At 37.6% G+C, this 21,958-nt stretch overlaps 1 protein-coding gene across 1 annotated transcript in view; it reads left to right on the top strand.

Moving 5' to 3' along the window:
- Window positions 1-21,958, top strand: part of LOC101822725 (mucin-16) — a 170,949-nt gene that overhangs the window by 117,466 nt on the left and 31,525 nt on the right. Inside the window, exons 78-88 of the mRNA XM_040735245.1 lie at window positions 1,559-1,594; window positions 10,784-10,849; window positions 12,098-12,219; window positions 12,312-12,370; window positions 12,500-12,672; window positions 13,735-13,770; window positions 17,200-17,262; window positions 18,536-18,657; window positions 18,750-18,808; window positions 18,938-19,110; window positions 20,173-20,208. Coding sequence (XP_040591179.1) covers window positions 1,559-1,594; window positions 10,784-10,849; window positions 12,098-12,219; window positions 12,312-12,370; window positions 12,500-12,672; window positions 13,735-13,770; window positions 17,200-17,262; window positions 18,536-18,657; window positions 18,750-18,808; window positions 18,938-19,110; window positions 20,173-20,208 — 945 coding nt within the window. The remainder of the gene's footprint in view (window positions 1-1,558; window positions 1,595-10,783; window positions 10,850-12,097; window positions 12,220-12,311; window positions 12,371-12,499; window positions 12,673-13,734; window positions 13,771-17,199; window positions 17,263-18,535; window positions 18,658-18,749; window positions 18,809-18,937; window positions 19,111-20,172; window positions 20,209-21,958) is intronic.

Below are 21,958 nucleotides of genomic sequence, written 5' to 3'. Positions count from 1 at the left end.
TACCTCTATCAATAATATTGGTAGTGCTGTCTACACCAGTTCATTCTGTGTTCTTAGTACCTTGTTTCAGGAATCCAAGGAGCACACGGGAATAGCCTTGCAAGGAGGTATAGGTGTATGATCAAAATGTGTACAAAGTCAACAACTGGAGGACTGTGACTATATTTGCAGAGTTTCCTTTATAATTCTACTTCAGAGTTGCTTTGATTTGCATTTCCCTAATGGCTAATGATGTTGAGCACTTTCTAAAGTATCCCTCAGCCAGTTTATACTCATCTATTGAGAATTCTCTATTTAGTTCAGTCCCCCACTTTTTAATTGGATCCTTTGATGTTTTGGAGACTTGCTTCTTGAGTTCTTTTCAAATATCGGAGATCAGCCCTCTGTCAGATGTGGGGTTAGTGAATATCTTTTCCCAATCTGTGGGGTGCCTTTTTGTCTTTCTGACTGTGTCCTTTACCTTACAGAAGCTTCTCAGTTTCAGGAGGTCCCATTTATTAATTGTCGATGTCAGTGTTTGTGCTACTGGTGTTAAGTTCAGGAAGCAGTCTCCTTTACCAATTAGTTCAAGGGTATCTCCCACTTTCTCTTCTAAGAGGGTCAGTATGGCTGAATTTATGTTGAGGTCTTTGATCCATTTAGACTTATGTTTTGTGCATGGCAATAAACATGGACCTATCGGCAGTCTTCTACATGCCAATATCCAGTTATGCCAGCACTATTTGTGGAATTTTTCACAATGCTTATTGAACCAACATTCATTTACACTGGGTTTTCCATCCTGATCAGCCAGATATAGGAAGTTGCTGGCAGATATGTCCAGAGAATTGTCATTTCAAGGACTCTATGTCTTGTGAATTGACAAGCCATTTTAACCACAATACCCTATAATGTTGGCAAGGAGCTCTAATGAATGTACATTTACTCTGAATTGAACAAAGAAAAACAAAACACAGAGATGAAAAGGGATTTACTTGCCTGTTTCCTATACTAAGTTCTGACCAATCAAATTTATGAGGTGCTGGTTTTTATAGCAAATATTTTTCACTAAGCCATTTCAAGGATTTATGTAACATTTTCCACACTATTATCATTTTCCATTCAGTATTTACTATATACTATAGCTTACTCATGATAATCAGAGCAAGTATCTTTTCTTCATGTTACTGAAGTGGTGGAACACACTGTATATTTTGTCTGTTTGTACTATATACTTCAAATTTAAAACTATAAACTCCAAATTAAAATGGAATACTTCCCATAGAAAATGGTCAATAATAACTGCTGTATGGATGCATATTGGTACAAGAGATGGGAAGATAATCTTGTGTGTGAAAATACGGTTTATAAGAGTCTACTGACAACATGCTAGATGTAGGGGAAGAGATTGGTAAAGTTGAAATATGAGGGAATTCATCTCCAGTATCATTGGTCCCATCTTACAGCGTGAATAGTTGTTCAGTAATCTATACAAGGGTGGTAGGGTGCCATAAGGACCAAGGCATGCAGAATCATTTCCTTTGCTCTTCCTTCCCCTTATATGTCTTCTATTTTCTAGGTTATAGTCAACCTGGTCCAGAAGAACCTTCTACATGTAAGTATCATTTTAGACCCACTTAGGTCTTTGTCCCTCATTTCTCCTTATTTCCAAAGAAATATTGACCCAAATACATGCCAGTCTGTTCAGAGAGATCAAAGTCTCAATGAAAGGCAGATGCAGAGAAAATGTTTCTTCTTAACATTGGAGCTCTCATGTTTTATTTCTGAATTTTCCATATTCTTCTTGGTTGGATAAAATATTTGTTAAAGTGTAACTTACAGTGTTATGGGGCTTAGTTTAGATGGTTACTGTCTAATTTATGTCTCCTAATAAGAAATGATGTCATCAGGGTCTTCATTAACAAGCGTCAAATTCTTATAAATATTTAGGTATTTTAACTAAAATGACCTTCTCTCATTTATTTTTTCTAATTTGTGTTATTTCTTTGAGAGCTTTATACAATGAATTTCACTTGCTATCGCATCCATGGACATGTGTTACCAGGCCAGTCATTGTTATAGCTGAAAGGGTTAACAACTGAGTAAGTTTGGAGATTCCTTTCCTCCTCCAGTAGCATGCATAGCAACTTCTAGCACTCTAAAGTTAGCCAGAAGGGATGAAACTTCCAGCTGAGTACCAGCCTTATCTCTCCATGTGCTTTGGCTCAAGTGTGCTTTATCTTTAGCATTGTTTGTCTACGGAATTAGTTCAGGAGTAATCGTTGTGAGTCGTACTACATCACTCACCAACAAACCCAAAAGGAATAATCCATTCCTGATTCTGGGCTATTATTTGTCATTGTGTTGTGTCTAATTGGACACAATAGTCCCATTATAAAGCAGTTCCATTTAGATTCTTTATATGTGTGTATGCATATATTTCAGGAGGCTTCTATAATATTGGTGTTCTATGTGACTTTTTTGAATGCCTGTTTTTTTAATTGCTCCATTTATTCCCTCTCTGCATGGTCATCCTAATTTCTTTGCCATTTGACCCTTACCTTTTCATTCTATTCTACCTATTAATTCTTAATATCACCATATCCTATCAAATGAAGCATACACATCTAAAGATTCAAAGCCAATATCTACAAATGATTGAAGACATATGACTTCTCTCTGGTTCCAGCTTACTTCACTCAGGATTGTTTCCAGCTCCATCCACTTACCTGTGCGTTTCTTAACCCTGTCATTTTTTTATTTAAAATTTTCTGTATTTTATTTTGATGTCCTGTTCCCCTCTCCTTATTGCTCTCAAGTCCTTTCTACTTTCTGACTCATGAAACTTGCTTTTCTTCCCCTATCTATCCCCTTTTATTTCTCTTCCCCTATGTACCCCAGAGACAAAAGTGATAATCCAAATACACAATCAACAAAACAAATAAATTCAAAGCAAATGAAAATGAAACAAAAACCTCATATCATAATTAAAAATAAAAATCATCAAGTCAATTTTATATTCTCCAACTATTTCTGGGCATGAGTCCTTCTCAGGGTGTTTTTAATATACACAGTGAAACAGCACTAGAAAAAAATTAATTTCCCTTTCTAGGCAGGCATAAATTGCAAGTAGCTTCTTGGGTAAGGGTGTAACTTTGTGTCCACTTCCCTTTCTATGTGGTGTAATTTTGTCTAATTTAAACTTGTGTAGGTCAAAGGACTGTAGATGACTCCAAGGAAATAGTATCTTCCAGACAAAATTCGATTGTGACACACTTAAACTCACAATGACTATGAAAATTGTATTAATCTTATGAGCTTAAAAATACTATGTAAATCTACCATGTGTTTATTATGTATCCATCAGCTAATGGACATCTAGATTGCCACAGTTCCCTAGATATTCCTATTAGAGTGGCAATAAACATTGACAAGTATAGACTGCCTTGAATGCATGCCAAAAAGAGATAATGCTGGATCTCACAGTAGGTCTACTGCTGCCATTTTTAGGAACCTCCACACTTATTTTTGTAGAGATTACCTCCCCATTAGCAGTGAATATTTGTTCCTGTTTCCTCACATCCATGTTTGCACTTGTCATCATTTCTTTTTGTTTCTTTTGCATTGTTCCATAGCCTTTCTGATGGTGTAAGATGCAATCTTAAAGAAGAGTTAATTATATTTTCCCTGACACATAGGGATGTTGTACATTTTCAAATTATCTGAGCCATGGCACATTTATAATTGTGTTGATTTTTTTATTTTTAAATTTAAATTTAAATTAGACACAAGGTTGCTTCACATGTCAATTCCAGGTCCCTCTCCCTTTCCCTCTGCTCCTCCTACGCCATCCCGCCAACACCTCAATATCCCCTCATTTCCCCAGGGAGGGTCAGGCCCTCCATGGGGGTATCCATAGTCTGTCATTTCATCCAGGGCAGGGCCTAGACCCTCGCAAAAGAGTCTAGGGTGAGAGTGAATCTCTCATTGTTGGATGGGAGCCCAAAATCCATTTGTATACTTGGGATAAATACTGATTTACTACCCAAGGCTCAATAGATAACCTAGGCCTCAACATTGACACCAATATTCAAGGGGTCTTGATCAGTCCCATGCTGGATTCTCAGGCATAAGTCTGGGATTCAAGAACTAACCCTTGTCAGGCCAGCTGTTTCTGGGGGTTAAACCAGCCCAGTCTTAATCCCTTTGGTAGTCAGTCCTCCCTCTCTTTCACTAGATTTCTTGAGTTCAGCTCACTGCTTAGCCTTGGGAGTCTGCCTCTTCTTCCATCAGCCACTAAATGAAGGTTCTGTTTCCCAGACTCTCTGGCCATGGGATTGTAGGCTGGCATTCCCCAGATCTATGTCTAAAATCCTTACATGAGAGAGTACATGCCATGCTTCTCTTTTTGTAACAGGGTTACCTTATTCAGGATGCTTTCTTCTAGTGCCATCCATTTACCTGCGAATTTCAAGATTCCATTGTGTTTTTCTGCTGAATAGTACTCCATTATGTAAATGTAGCACATTTTCTCTATCCACTCTTTGGTAAAGGGGCATCTAGGTTGCTTCCAAGTTCTGGCTATTACAAATAATGCTGCTATGAACATAGTGGAACAGATATCCTTGTTGTATGAATGGGCATCTTTTGGATATATGCCTAAGAGTGGAGTTGCTGGGTCTTGTGGTATGTTTATTTCCATTTTTCTGAGGAATCTCCATACCGATTTCCAAAGTGGCTGTACAAGTGTACAAGTCGGCACTCCCACAAGCAGTGGAGGAATGTTCCCCTTTCACACATCGTCTCTAGCATAAATTGTCATTGGTGGTTTTGATTTTGGCCATTCTAACAGTAGTAAGATGGTATCTCAGAGTTGTTTTGATTTGCATTTCCAGGATGGCAAAGGATATTGAGCACTATGTCAGGTGCCTCTCAGCCATTTTAGACTCCTCTATTGAAAATTCTCTATTTAGTTCTGTAGCCCAACTTTTTAATTGGATCCTTTGCTGTTTTAGAGATTTGTTTCTTGAATTCTTTGCAAATTTTGGAGATAAGCCCTCTGTCAGATGTGGGAGTTAGTGAATATATTTTCCCATTCTGTGGGCTGCCTTTTTGTCTTGCTGACTGTGTCATTTGCCTTACAGAAGCTTCTCAGTTTCAGGAGGTCCCATTTATTAATTGTTGATCTCACTGTCTGTGCTACTGATGTTATGTTCAGGAAGCTGTCTTCAGTACCAATTTGTTCAAGGGAAACATACACTTTTCTTCTAAGAGATTCAGTATGGCTGGATTTATGTTGAGTTCTTTGATACATTTGGACTTAAGTTTTGTGAGTGGTGATAGACATGGATCTATCCACATTCCTCTACATGCCAGCATCCAGTTATGCCAGCATAACTTTTTTCTATTGCATATTTTTAGCTTCTTTGTCGAAGATCAGATGTTCATACATGTATGTGTTAACATCAAGGTGTTCAATTCGATTCCATTGGTCTACCTGTATATTTTTCTGACAATACAAAACTGTTTTCAGGATTATAGCTCTATAATAGAGCTTGAGGTAGGGGATGGTGATGCCTCCAAATGTTGCATTGTTGAGTAAGGTTGTTTTGCATATCCTGGGTCTTTTGTCAAAGGCTTTTTCAGCATCTAGTGAGATGATCATGTGATTTTTGTTTTTCAGCTTGTTTATATGGTGGATTACATTGATGGATTTTCGTATGTTGAACCATCCCTGCATTCCTGGGATGAAACCTACTTGATCCTGGTGAATGATTGTTTTGATTTGTTCTTGGATCCAATTTGCCAGTATTTTATTGAGGATTTTTGCATCAATATTCATGAGGGATATTGGTCTGAAGTTCTCTTTCTTAGTTGTGTCTTTGTGTGGCTTGGGGATCAAGGTTATTTAAGCCTGATAGAAACAGTTTGGCAAAGACTCTTCTGCTTCTATTGCGTGGAATACTTTGAGAAGAATTTGTATAAGCTGCTCTTTGAATTTCTGGTAGAATTCTGCACTGAAGCCATCTGGACCTAGGCTTTTTTTTGGTTGGGATACTTTTGATGACTGCTTCTATTTCCACAGGGGTTATAGGTCTATTTAAATTGCTTACCTGTTCTTGATTTAATTTTGGCAAGTAATGGCTATCCAGGAAGTTGTCCATTTCCTTTAAATTTTCGAATTTTGTGGAGTACAGGTTTTTAAAGTATGACCTGATGATTCTCTGTATTTCCTCAGAGTCCATTGTTATGTGCCCCTTTTCATTTCTTATTTTATTAATTTGCATGTTCACACTCTGCTGTTTGGTAAGTTTGGATAAAGGTTTGTCTATCTTGTTGATTTTCTCAAAGAACCAACTCTATGTTGCATTGATTCTTTGTATTGTTTTCCTAGTTTCTAATTTATTGATTTCAGCCCTCAATTTGGTTATTTCCTGGAGTCTACTCTTCCTGGGGAGTTTTGCTTCTTTGTGTTCTAGAGCTTTCAGCTATGCTGTTAATTTTCTAGTATAACTATTCTCCAGGTTCTTCATGTGAGCACTTAGTGCTATGAACTTCCCCCATAGCACTGCTTTCAAAGTGTCCCATAGGTTTGGGTATGTTGTGTCTTCATTCTCGTTGAATTCTAGGAAGTCTTTAATTTCTTTTTTTATTTCTTCTTTGACCCAGGAATGGTGCAGTTGTGCATTATTCAATTTCCATGAATTTGTAGGTTTTCTGCAATTTGTGTTGTTGTTTAATTCTAATTTTAAAGCATGGTGGTCTGATAAGATGCATGGAGTTATTCCATTTTTTTGAAGCGGCTGATGTTTGATATGTTGCCAGGTATGTGGTCGATTTTTGAGAAGGTACCATGCGGTGGTGAGAAGAAGGTATATTCTTTTTCATATATATGAAATGTTCTATAGATGTCTGTTAATCCCAGTTGGGTCATTACTTCTATTAGACCCTTTGTTTCTTTGTTGAGTTTCTGTCTGGTATTCCTGTCTAGTGGTGAGAGTGGTGTGTTGAAATCGCCCCCTATAAGTGTGTGGGGCTTTATATGTGATTTAAGTTTTAGCAATGTTTCTTTTATAAATGTGGATGCTTTTTGGTTTATCTTTTTGTCCATTTTTTGCATTGTATGAACCTTTTGGTTTGTTTTTTCTTGCATTTCTTGCATTTTTTGGTTTGTTTCTTCTAGCATTTCTTGCATTTTTTAAAGTTTTTTTTTCTTCCATTTCTTTAAGGGATTTTCCTATATCCTCTTTTAGAGCCTGTATCATTTTCATGGAGTTTTTTTTTTAAGGTCATTCTCTTCTGCTTCATTTGCATTGGAATGTTGGAGTCTTGCTGGTGTGCTGTCTCTAAAATCTGGTGGTGTCATATTTCTTTTTCTGTTGCTGAGTGTGTTTTTGTTTTGTCTCTTTCCCATCTCTTCTTCTAGTGGGTGCAGAAAGAGCCCCTTACTTGTCTGGTGGTTAGGGGACCAGAGTTCCCTTTTGGTGGGTGCAATCAAGTCCAATACTCTTTGAGTTCTTCTATTCCTTGTCCTAGTTCTGGTCCCGTGGGTGGAGGAGAAGTCTAGGAATCTGGGGTGCTTAGTCTTCCACCTTGTCCCCTATTCCCATTGGTGGAAGAGAAGACCTGGGATGCTTGGCTCCTGCCAGGATGGGAAGCTCTGTGGCAGTTCCCAGGCAAGCCCCAGGCACTAGAATGCAGGCCTGTATGCAGGGCCTGTTTTACTTGGTCCTGCCTCTGGAATGACTGTTTCCCTGGTCTCATTGGAGCAAGAAAAGACCTGGGATCTGGTGAGTTTGCTTCCTGCTAGGATGGAAAGCTCTGTGGCATTCCCGAGGCACTGGAATGCAGGTCTGGATGCAGGGCCTCTTTTACCTTGTCCTTCTGTCGGACCCACAGGTCTTGTATTGATTTCTTTTTTTTTAACACATTTATGATAATTTATTTTGCTTTTAAAAGACATTTCACAGCTCATTGAATATGCAGAAGTTCACATGGATAATAAATGTTTTAATGATGAAAATTTTTCATTTCAATTACTTGATTAAAATGCATTAGAAAAAGATTAATTTCAAGAGAGATTTATTGATGTCTCACAACTATTCAATGTCTTTATATGAATTCATTTTCTCATCTGCTTTTAATACATTTTATACTGTGTCTGCATTTAATTACTTTATTCTTCCCAGTGTTTGTGATTATGATATCTAAACTCTAGAGATTAATAAAACCCTCTTATATTGGCACTAAAATTTTTCTGTAAATAGTGGAATGGAAATAATCATTCCATTAGTATAGTATCTAGACAACCTCCTGGAAATGCTGGCCACCTGCACAAATTAGTTATAACCAAATTGAAGAAAGCAATGCATTTGACCACAGGCTATAAGACTATTAATTTCTCTTGTAACTTTTGACTTGTTAGGAACTTCTGCAATTTTTCTGTTTGCATATATTTTTGTTTGCTTGTTTTGTTTAGATTGTTCTTCAAACTTGACTTCACCTTCTAAGAAGAATCAAGGGATATTTTTATTTGTTTCCATTCAGTGTACCAAAATAAATGCCAATCCATAGCTTCAAATTACAAGTCATCTTACATTTCTAGCATGCCCATGTTACTTTTGTTTTCTTATTTGGCTTACCTCAAACCTAAAAATATCTATCATATGAAAGGTGAAATTAAGGGAGATACTTAAGAAGGAACAGTAATCAATATAAATAGGCAGATGTTAACAAGTGGTTAATGTTGCTAAAATTTAAAGCTATCTTAGGAATTCTACCCAAGCATACTGGCCACCTGTACCTGGATTGAATTCCAACCATCTATTGCTTAACATAATTGGAGCTGACTATCCTTGGGTGATACTTTACTCCCAGCAGCCTGTCTTTCTAAGCATCCTCTCTTGGTCAGTCTTTCATTTGAAATCAATACTAACTTCAGCTAGTAACTTAAAACCCACTGAGCAAATGCTGCCTATAGTTTAAGGCTGTACCATGAACTTGGTGTTTGAAAACCTTGGGCTTGATTCTCACCATCATTAATTATGTACTTTGGACAATTACTTTAAGCCCCTTTCAGTATTTTTAAACTAGAGAAAAAGCAATTGAAACTCATTAGGATTCCTTTGATTAAATATACAGTTTAATGTGTATATGTGCATCTGGCTTAGATTCCTAAATGGCATGTAGTGAGTGCCAGTAAATTCCATGTAATGAGATTAATGCTGTTCCTATTGCCATTTTGCTAAACTTTAAGCTGTGTTTTAAATGTCCTAGTTCATGCTTGTATTGATTTCTTAATGGCTAACCTTTTATTTATTCATGTGTCAATTATTTAGCCGGTATAAAGATTTTGCCATTTTGCAGAAAGTCACTTTGTTCAAACAATGTCATCTTTTTCTGTAGAGAAATTTTTAGTTTCACGAGGAGCTGTTTTGTAATTATTAGTTTTAAGACTATGCTGTCCAGATTCAGTAACAAAATTTCTTTTGCATGCCATTAAGTTCGAGAGTATTCCCCAGATACTCCTAAATTAGATCAGGATACCAGGACTTTGGAACTACTATTTAATCTATTTGAGATAATTTTTGGGCATTCAGTGGTCTATTCATCATTTACGTTTCCAGCTGTTTATTCTTCATTTTTCTGGATATTCCTGTACTCATTCACATCTCTATCAATCGATCCATTTGTCATTCTATCCATCCATCCATCCATCCATCTATCCATCTATTCATTAATCCATCCATCCAGCCAGCCATCTATTCTACCTATTTTATATTTCCTTTGTTTTTCCCTCTCTCCTTCCTTTATTCAGGATTTAATTCATAAGATCATACACATTCACAATAAATCCAAACTAGTATCCCTTTTCCATTTTGGACTTTATTTACTTTTTTCTTTCTTCATGCATACATACATCCACCTGAACTTTCATCTACTGCATCCCTGCCTATATATCCATATATTCATAACCTGAATAATCATCCACTCTTCTGTCAGCTACTACATATGTGTCTTTAAAAGAATAAAGAAAGCCATGACCACACCTTCCATCTATAGTATCTCAGCAGACAAGACAGTGAGTTGATGATTCTCCCTGCTTATATCCTCTTTACACCCAGCTATCTCACTGTTTGCCTATCTGTTCAGACCTCCAGAACTCCATTGGTAGTTAATGCCAAGATCCATTCCCAAAGTTTCAGACATGCTTTATTTCTACAAGAAAGATATCACAATATACCTATGCTTTAATCTCCTTATTCATCTATCAACACAAAGACATACAAAGGAGCAAACATACACACACACGCACACAAACACACACAGACACATTTTGCCATCATCAAGTTCATTCACCTAACTGTCCTTTAATATCTCCTATCTTCAGTCTCTCCATGTTATCTTTGATTTGATTCTTCTTGAATTCTGCTTTGAAACTACTTTTCTCTATCATTCCATTCATCCGTCTACTTAAAACTTTTATTTTCTAACTTCCTGATACCTTTGTATTCTTTGCTCATCCGTTTTGCTGATAACTACTCACAATATCTTGAGTTAAAAGCACTCAAAGTCTTATTCACTTTTCCATTCACAATATCACTCTTCACATTAGTTCATGGTTCTCCCTCTGAAAGAAAATTACTCTAACTAAGAAAAGTCACGTAATGAACTTAGGGGAAAAATTTCTGAAAAATATTCATCCTGAAATGAATCTCTAAGCATGAGTGGCAGCAATACAGATAAGTAAAGCATGAAATATTCTTGGAAATAAGTATTTCAGCCACAACAATTCCTTCCACAGCTCCTGAGCCAGGCACCACAATTCTACCTTCTCCATCTACATCTCTGCAACCAGAATCTACCACAGGTATCTCTGTATCTCATTACTTACCTTAGATTGGATCCCCTGATCCACACAACCTGTCCACCAGATTCATCCAGAAAACCAGGATATGAAGACCCTAGTGTCATAGTGATCTTCATATGCAAAAAGATCAGACTAACAATCCAAATGGGAGATTGCCCACATGCAGGCAATGATTTCTGAAATAATTAGACTACTGCAATATTTTAAATGTTTGTGGAGTTGGGGAATGGGGCTAACAAGCATATAACATAATGGAGAAAGCAGAAGAATTTCAGGGGAAAATTCCTCCTGAAATGAATATCTTGGGATGAGTTAGAATCATCCAGCTAAATGAAGCATGAAATGTTCCTGGAAATGAGGATCTCAGTATAAAGGATCACAGACCAACAACAATATAGAGAATGGGAAGAATTGGGAGGAATTTGATTTCCGTGAAAAACGATATTCAACTCCCAATACAGGCTCTTTATGTCTTGCCTATCACCTACAGGGTCATAGTGGTTGGCTCATGATGGATGTGTAAATGAGAATGGAAGTCATTAGAAGATGTCTAGAATGCTGACAGAAGTTTCATACGGTTGCTCTGATTAATGACAAACTCTAAAGCAGCTTGGGGTATTATGTGTGTATACTTCAGGAAAGCCACATAAGAACTCAAAACAAGAACCAAGAAATAGGGTATAAAGCAAAATCCTGAGGAACACTGCTTACTGACTCGATGCCAGCCTCATATCATGTACCTCTTGACTACCCAAGGTGATCTGCCTGGCTGCGATAATGCAGAGTTGACTGTAACTGCTATATCCAATGACAATCAAGAAAATCACCCCAAATATATTGCCTCAAGTAATACAATTTAAGCAATTCTTCAATTCTTATTTCCATAATACACTACTTCACAACCAATATTAGCCAGATCAAGTGTCAAATCATCCAATACAAACTTGACACTGGAAGTGCATATTGAACCATTTGTAGGAATGTACTATAGATCACCCTGGTGTGAGTTTTCATTTCAGAAGGAGGCTCGGATTGCTCAGGTTAGACAAATTCTTTATAAAGAGCATCCCATAAGTCTGCAAGAAATATATGCTGAGCATGTTAAGGAAAGGCAATTTGTGTGACGTGTAGTTAAGAATGGGTATGTTCTGATTGATTGGATACTTTGGGATGGAAGACTAGCTGGTGAGAAGAGAATTTTCCTCTGCTAGCAAAAAAATCTCAGTTGTACGTCTTCCCTACCTGCAGGTATGGGGCAATATCAGCAGATCCTCACAATCAACTTCACCATAACCAATCTCCCATACACATCAAATGTGAGCAATGCCTCAACTGTGTTAAACTCAATTGAAAACATCCTGCTGCACCTGGTGAGAACCTTATGCCAGCAGCCCTGAGGTATATTAATCCCGTATGATCCTTTTATCCACACCTGTTTTCATACCCTCCTGCCCATCCACAGCTAGAACACCTGTTCCAGAATGGCTCCTTCAACTCAAGTTGCAGACTGGATTCCCTCAAGTGAGTCCACTTTCTGTCCATTTGCCAGGATGACCACTGCTTATTGTTGCCATTCTCATGTCTCCCCGTTCTTCTGCTTCTGTACTAAATTATGGCTATTCTAAAGTCTCTACATGATTCTCTCTGTAGGCCTAAGAAGAATGGAACAGCCACTGGTGTGAATGCCATCTGTGCCTACTACCATGACCCTGCACATCCTTGGATGGACATCCAGGGGCTGTACTCACAGCTGAAAAATCTAACACAAGGAGTCACACAGCTGGGAATCTACTCACTGGACAAGGATAGTCTATATGTTAATAGTGAGTATTCCCTGTGGTTTGCTGTAGAATGTTCCTGAGCATCATTAATTTTCTTACCTCTATCAATAAAATTGATACTACTGTCTATACCACTTCATTATGTGTTCTTAGTACCTTGTTTCAGGAATCCAAGGAGCACACAGGAATAGCCTGGCAAAGAGGTATGGGTGTGTAATCAAAATGTGTACAAAGTCAACAAATGGAGGGCTATGAATATATTTGCTGAGATATGTTTCTAATTCTACTTCAATCCAGAAATGTATTCCAATGCTTATTGAACCAGCACTCATTTGCACTGAATTTTCCATCCTGAACAGCCAGACATAGTCAATTGCTTGCAGATATGCACAGAGAATTATCAGTTCAAGGACTCTATGTCTTGTAAATTGATAAGCTATTTTAACCATAATACCCCATGATGTTGGCAAGGAGCTACAATGTATGTACATTACTCTGAACTGAACATAGAGATCAAACAAACGTAGAGCTGAAACAAGACTTGTCTGTCACCTATACTGAGTTCTGACCAATTGAAATTATGTTGTGCTACTATTTATATTCAACCAGTTTCATTAAGCCATTTCAAGTATTTTTGTAGCATTTCCACCCTCTTATCATTTTCCATTCAGTATTTACTATATACCATAGTTTATTTATGATACACAGAGCAAGTATTTTCCCCATGTTACTGCACTGTACATATTGTCTGCTTGTATTATATACTTAAAATTAAAACTATAAACTTCAAATTAGAATGGAATACTTCCCATAGAAAATGGTCAAAAAGAACTCCTGGATGCATGTTGGTAGAAGAGATGCGAAGACAATCATGTGTGTGAAAATATCGTTTAGAAGAGCCAACTGACAACATGCTAGATGTAGGGGAAGAGATGGGTACAGTTGATGTAGGAGGAAATTCATATCCAGGAGCATTTGTCTGATCTTCAAACATCAATAGTTGTTCAGTAACCTAAACAAGGATGGTGGGGTGCCATAAGAACCAAGGCATGCACAATCATTTCCTTTGCTTGTCCTTCCCCTTACATGGCTTCTATTTTCTAGGTTATAGTCAACCTGGTCCAGAAGAACCTTCTAAAAGTATGTATCAATTAAGACCAACCTAGGTCTCTGTCCCTCAATTCTCCTTATTTCCAAAGGAAAATTGACCCAAATACCTGCCAGTCCTATCAAATGAAACATGCACAAACAAAGATTCAAAGCTAACATCTACAAATGATTGAAGACATATGATTTCTTCTCTCTGTTTCCAGATTAATTCACTCGGGACTGTTTCCATCTATATCCATTTACTGCATATTTCTTAACGCTATCATTTTTTTCTTGAATATGTTTCCTCTTTTTATTGTGGATGCTTTTGTATATATAGATGTGTTCATAGCAAAATATATTGAATATATATACATAAATGTACATTCTCCGAATATGCCCACTTTTTATCAATATATGTTTTCATTTAAATTAGAAACATGCATGTTTCACATGACAATCCCAGGTCCCTCTCCCACCCCTCCCACCTTAACCCTCCACCAGTCCCCTATCCCCCCACCCAATCCCCACACCACTCATACTCCAAGGAGGGTGAAGCCCTCCATGGAGGGTTCTCTGGAGTCTGTCATTTCATCCAGGGAAGGACCTAGGCCTTTCCCCATGTGTCCAGGCTGAGAGAGCATCCCTCCATGTGGAGTGAACTGCCAAAGTTCATTCATACACCACAGTAAACACTGATCTACTACCCAAGGCCCCCAAAATTGCTGAAGCCTCCTCACTAACACTACATTCAGGGAGTCTGTATCAGTGCCCTGCTCACCTCTCAGCCATCAGTCTGGGGTTCAAGAGCTCCCCCTCGTCCGGTCAGCTGTCTTTGTGGGTTTCATCAGCACAGTCCTGACCACTTTGCTCATCACTCCTCGATCTCTGTCACTGGGTTCCAGGAGTTCAGCTGAGTGTTTAGCTGTGGGTATCTGCATAGTATCTGCATTATTTATTTAAAATTTTCTGCTAAGTATTTTGATGTCATGTTCCCCTCACCTTATTGCTCTCAGATCCTCCCTACTTTCTGATTCACCAAACTTCATTTTCTTCCTCTCTCTATCCTCTTTTTTCTCTCTCCCCCATGTACCCCAGAGACAAAAGTAAAAATCCAAATACACAATAAAAAATAAATTCAAAACATATGAAAATGAAAAAAATGTCATATCATAATTAAAAGTAAAAATCATGGAGTAAATTTTCTATTCTCAAACAATTTCTTGTTATGTGTGCTTCTCCGGGTGTTTTTAATATACTTAGTTACACAGCACTAGAAAAAGATTAATTTTTACTTTCAAGGCAAGTATGAATTGCAAGTAGCTTCTTGGCTAGGGGTAGAACTTTGTGCCCACTTCCCTTTCTCAGTGATATAATTTTGTGTAATTTAAACTTGTGTAGGTCAAAGGACTGTAGATGACTCCAAGAAAATAATATCTTCAAGACACAATGTGACTGATCCACATACAAACTCACAATGATTATGGCAATGTATTATACTTACCTGCTTAGAAATACTGTTAATCTACCATATTTTTATTATGCATCCATCCATTAGTTTACATCTAGATTGTTATAATTCCCTAATATTCAGATTAGAGTGGCAATAAATATTGACAAGTATGTTACTCCATAGAAGCATATAGATTCACTTGAATGAAGGCCCAAGAGAGATAATGCTGGATCTCACAATAGACATAATGTTGCCATTTTTAGGAATCTCCACACTTATTTTGTAGTGATTACACCCCATATTAGAAGTGAGTAATTGTTCCTGTTTCCTCACATCCATGTTTGCATTTGTCATCATTTCTTTTTTGATAATTCTGCTTTGCTTTTTTTCATAGGCATTCGGATGGGGTAACATGCAGTATTAAAGAAGAGTTCATTGTATTTTCCCAGATTTTCTGCATTTTTTAAATCTTTCTCTACCATTTATATTTCATTTAGTGAGAATTATCTGAGCCATACCACATTTCTAATTGGGGTGATTTCTTGATGGCTAAGTTTTATTTATTTATTTTTCCTTTATTTTTTATTTATTCTAGACACTAGCCCTGTGTCAGTTACTTAGCTGTTATATAGAATTTTGCCATTTTGCAGGAAGCTATTTTGTTCAAACAATGTCATCTTTTTCTGTAGAGAAATTTTTAGATTCATGAGAAACTGTTTAATAATTACTAGTATTTAGGATTATGCTTTCCAGGTTCAGTAACAAAATATCTTTCTCATGCCAGTAATTTCAAGTGTATTCCCCAGTTACTCCTAAATTAGATCAGGGTACCATGACTTTGGAACTGTTATATAATCTATTTGAGATGATTTTTAGGTATTCAGTGGTCTATTCATCATTTACCTTTACAGCTGTACATTCTTCCATTTTTCTAGATATTCCTGCATTAAAATCACATTTCCATAAATACATCTGTTCATCATTCTATCCACCCATTCATCCACCCATGCATCCATCCATCCATCAGTCTGTTCTATGTATTTTATATTTCCTTTGTTTCTTTCATCTCTCCTTCCTTCATGCAGGATTCCACTCATAAGAACATCCACATTCATTGATAAATCCAAACTAGTATCCATTTTCCAGTTTGAACTTTATCTACTTCTTTCTTTCTTCATGCACAGATACATCCACGTGAACTTCCATCTACTGCATCCCTGCCTATATATCTATATATTCATAACCTGAATAATCATCCACTTTTCGGTCACATACTACTTATGTATCTTTCAGAGAATGAAGCTAGTCATGGCCACACCTTACATCCTAAGTGTCTCAGCAGACAAGAGAATTCCTGTTTCCCACGGCTTATATCCTGTTTGCACCCAGCTATCTTACTGTTTGCCTGTCTGTACAGAACTCCAGAATTCCATTGGTAGTTAGTGCCAAGATCCATTCCCAAATTTTCAGACATGCTTTATTTCTACAAGAAAGATATCACAATATACCTATGCTATAATCTCCTTATTCATCCATCAACACACACAGACACATACAAAGCAACAAACACACACAGAGACATTGTGCCATCATCAAGTTCATTCACCCAACTGTCCTTTATTATCTCCTTTCTTCAGTCTCTCCAAGTTATCTTTGATTTGATTCTTCTTGAATTCTGCTTTGAAACTACTTTTCTATATCATTCCTTCCATCCATCCACTTACCCCGTTTATTTTCTAACTTCCTAACACATATGTGTTCCTTGCTCATCCTTTTTGCTGAAAACTAACCACAATATCTTGAGTTAAATCCACTCAAAGTCTTGTTCACTTTTCCATTCACAAAATCACTCTTCAGTTTAGTTCTTGGTTCCCATGTGAATGGGTGGTTCTCCCTATGACAGAACATTAATATAACTCTGAGCAGTCTTCATATAAAGAAAGCAGGATGAGTGGAAGCAGTCCACATAAGTAAAGCATAAATTCTCTTTGAAATCAGTATTTCAGCAATAACAATCCCTTCCACAGACCCTGAGCCAGGAACTACAACTCTACCTTCATCATCTACATCTCTGCCAGAATCTACCACAGGTATCTTGGGATCTCATTGCCTACCTTAGATTAGATCCCCTATTCCACTCTTCCACCACCTGTCTACCAGATTCATGCAGGAAACCAGGATATGATGATCCTAATATCAGGGAAATCTTCATATGTGCAAAGATCAGACTAACAATCCCAATGTGTGCTTGCCTACATGAAGGCAAAGGTGTCTAAGACCAGTAGACTACTGCAATACTTTGGATGGTTGAGGTGTTGGGGAATGAGGGGCTAAGAGGCATAGAACATAATGGAGAAAGGGGGAGGATTTCAGGGGAAAATTCCTCATGAACTCATCTATCGGGATGAGTTACAGTCATCCAGTTAAATGAAGCATGAAATGTTCCCTGGAAATGAGGATCTCAGTATAAAGGCGCAGAGACCAGCAACAATATAGTGAATGGGAAGAACTAGAAGAAATTTGATTTCCATGAAAACAATGCTCAACTCCCAGTGCAGGCTCTTTTTGTCTTGCCTAATACCTACAGGTTCATAGTGGTTGGCTCAGGATGGATGTGTAAATGAGAAAGAAATCATTAGAAGATATCTAGAATGCTGATGTAGGTTGCATGCAGTTGCTTTCATTAATGCTGTACACTAAAGCAGCTTGGGGGAGTATGTATGTATACTTCATGGAAGCCAAATAAGAACTCAAGACAGGAATCTAGAGAGAGAACCTAAAGCAAACCCCTGGGGAAAACTGCATACTGACTTGATGTCAGCCTGGAATCAGCTACCATTCTTGTACTACCAAATCCCACCTGCCTGGTTATGATGATGCCTACTTGATTATATCTGCTACATCAAATAACAATCAAGAAATTTGCTCCAAACATATTGCCACAAGTAATACAATTTAAGTAGTTCTTCAATTCTTATTTCCATAATACACTACTTCACAACCAATATTAGCCACACCAAGAGTCAAATCATCCAATACAAACTTGACACTGGAAGTGCATATTGAACCATCAGTAGGTATGTACTATAGATCAACCTGGTGTGAGTTTTCATTTCAGCAGGAGGCTCAGATTGCTCAGGTTAGACAAATTCTTTATAGAGAGAACCCCATAAGTCTGCAAGCAATATATGGTGAGCATGATAAGGAAAGGTAATTTGTGTGATGTGTAGTTAAGAATGGGTATGTTCTGACTGATTGGATACTTTGGGATGTGGAAGAACTGAACTGGAAGACAAGCTGGTGAGAAAAGAAATTTCCTCTGCTAGCAAAAAATTCTCAGTTGTACATCTTCTCTACCTGCAGGTATGAGGCAATATCAGCAGATCCTCACAATCAACTTCACCATAACCAAAGTCCCATATGCATCAAATGTGAGCAATGCCTCAGCTGTGTTCAACTCAATTGAGAACATCCTGCTACACCTGGTGAGAACGTTATGCCAGCAGCCCTGACTGAGATTAATCATATATGACCCCTTTATCCACACCTGTTTTCATACCCTCCTGCCCATCCACAGCTAGAACACCTGTTCCAGAATGGTTCCTTCAACTCAAGTTGCAGACTTGATTCCCTCAAGTGAGTCCACTTTCTGTCCATTTGCCAGGATGACCACTGCTTATTGCTGCCATTCTCATGTCTCCCCATTCTTTTGATTCTGTACTAAATTATGACTACACTAAACTCTCTACATGACTCTCTCTCTAGGCCTAAGAAGAATGGAACAGCCACTGGTGTGAATGCCATCTGTGCCTACTACCATGACCCTGCACATCCTTGGATGGACATCCAGGGGCTGTACTCACAGCTGACAAATCTAACACAAGGAGTCACACAGCTGGGAATCTACTCACTGGACAAGGACAGTCTATATGTTAATAGTGAGTATTCCCTGTGGTTTGCTGCAGAATGTGCCTGAACATCATTTATTTTTCCTACCTCTATCAATAATCCTGATACTATTGTCTATACCAGTTCATTATGTGTTCTTAGTACCTTGTTTCAGGAATCCAAGGAGCACACAGGAATAGCCTGGCAAAGAGGTATGGGTGTACAAAGTCAACAAATGAAGGGCTATGAATATATTTGCTGAGATATGTTTCTAATTCTACTTCAATCCAGATATGTATTCCAGTGCTTATTGAACCAGCATTCATTTGCACTGAATTTTCCATCCTGATCAGTCAGACATAGTCAATTGCTTGCAGATATACCCAGAGAATTATTAGTTCAAGGACTCTATGTCTTGTCAATTGACAAGCCATTTTAACCATTATACCCCATGATGTTGGCAAGGAGCTACAATGTATGTACATTACTCTGAATTGAACATAGAAATAACACAAGCATAGAGCTGAAACATGACTTGTCTGTCACCTATACTGAGTTCTGACCAATTGAAATTATGATTTACTGCTATTTATGCCCAAACTGTTTCATTAAACTATTTCAAGTAATTTTGTAGCATTTTCACCCTCTTATCATTTTCTATTCAGTATTTACTATATATCATAGTTTATTGATGATACACAGAGCAAGTATTTTTCTCCATGTTACTGCACTGGTGGAACATGCTGTAAAATTGTCTGTATTATATACTTCAAATTAAAACTATAAACTTCAAATTAAAATGGAATACTTCCCATAGAAAATGGTCAATAAGGAACTTCAGGATGCATGCATGTTGGTAGAAGAGATGGGATGGTAATCATGTGTGTGAAAATATCGTTTATAACAGCCTACTGACACCATGCTAGATGTAGGGGAAGTGATGGATACAGTTGAAATAGGAGGAAATTCATATCCAGGAGCATTTGTTTGATCCTAAAACATGAAGAGTTGCTCAGTAACCTATACAAGGATGGTGGGGTACCATAAGAACCAAGGCATGCACAATCATTTCCTTTGCTTGTCCTTCCCCTTACATGGCTTCTATTTTCTAGGTTATAGTCAACCTGGTCCAGAAGAACCTTCTACAAGTATGTATCAATTAAGACCAACCTAGGTCTCTGTCCCTCAATTCTCCTTATTTCCAAAGGAAAATTGATCCAAATAGATGCCAGTCCTATCAAATGAAACATGCACATACAAAGATTCAAAGCTAACATCTACAAATGATTGAAGACATATGATTTCTTCTCTGTTTCCAGATGAACTCACTCAGGATTGTTTCCATTTACATCCATTTACTGCATATTTCTTAACTCTATCATTTTTTTCTTGAATATGTTTCCTCTTTTTATTGTGGATGCATTTGTGTATATAGATGTGTACATAGTAAAATATATAGAATATATATACATAAATGTACATTGTCCAAATATGCCCACTTTTTCTCAATATATTTTTTCATTTAATTTAGAAACATGCATGCTTCAAATGTCAATACCAACTCCCTCTCCAACCCCTCCCACCTTAACACTCCACCAGGCCCCTATTCTCCCACCCAATCCCCACACCATTCATTCCCTATGGAGGGTGAGTCACTCCACAGAGGGATCTCTGGAGTCTGTCATTTCTTTCAGGGACAGACCTAGGCCCTTCCCCATGTGTTCAGGCTGAGAGAGCATCCCTTCATGTGGTGTGAACTGCCAAAGTTCATTCATACACACTAGTAAACACTGATCTACTACCCAAGGCCCCAAAGAATGCTGAGGCTTCCTCACTAACAAATACATTCAGAGAGTCTGGATCAGTGCCCTGCTGGCCTCTCAGCCATCAGTCTGGGGTTCAAGAGTTCCCCCTTGTCCAGTCAGCTGTCTTTGTGAGTTTCATCAGCACAGTCCTGACCACTTTGCTCATCACTCCTCGATCTCTGTCACTGGGTTCCAGGAGTCCAGCACAGTGTTTTGCTGTGGATGTCTGCATATTTAAAATTTTCTGCAAAGTATTTTGATGTCATGTTCCCTTCTCCTTATTGCTTTCAGGTTCTCTCTACTTTCTAACTCACCAAACTTCATTTTCTTCCTCTCTCTATCCTCTTTCACTCTCTCTCCCCCATGTACCCCAGAGACAAAAGTAAAAATCCAAATACACAATAAAAAACAAATAAATTCCAAACATATGAAAATGAAACAAAAATCTCATATCATAATTAAATGTAAAATCATGAAGTTAATTTTCTATTCTCAAACTATTTCTTGTCATAAGTCCTTCTCCAGGTATTTTTAATATACTTAGTGACACAGCAGTAGAAAAACATTAATTTTTACTTTTGAGGCAGGTATAAATTGTAAGTAGCTTCTTGGCTAGTGGTGGAACTTTGTGTCCACTTCCTTTTCTCAGTGATGTAATTTAAACTTGTATAGGTCAAAGGACTGTAGATGACTCCAAGGAAATAATATCTTCAAGACAAAATGGGACTGATCCACATACAAACTCACAATGATTATGGCAATTGTATTATTCTTACCAGTTTGGAAATACTATGTTATTCTACCATATTTCTTATTATGTATCCATCCATTAGTTTACATCTAGATTGTTACAACTCCCTAGATATTCAGATTAGAGTGGCAATAAATATTGACAAGTATGTTACTCCATAATGTAGGCACAAGAGAGATAATACTGGATCTCACAGTGGACATAATACTGCCATTTTTGGGAATCTCCACACTTATTTTGTAGTGATTATACCCCATTTAGAAGGGCATAATAGTTCCTGTTTCCTCACATCCATATTTGCATGTGTCATCATTTCTTTTGTGATTCTTCTGCTTTGCTTTT

The sequence above is a fragment of the Mesocricetus auratus genome, unplaced genomic scaffold, assembly GCF_017639785.1.
Source record: "Mesocricetus auratus isolate SY011 unplaced genomic scaffold, BCM_Maur_2.0 Super-Scaffold_100044, whole genome shotgun sequence".
Lineage (NCBI taxonomy): Eukaryota > Metazoa > Chordata > Mammalia > Rodentia > Cricetidae > Mesocricetus > Mesocricetus auratus.
Note: the sequence above shows the minus strand (reverse complement) of the source record. Positions and strands in the feature narration are given on the sequence as shown.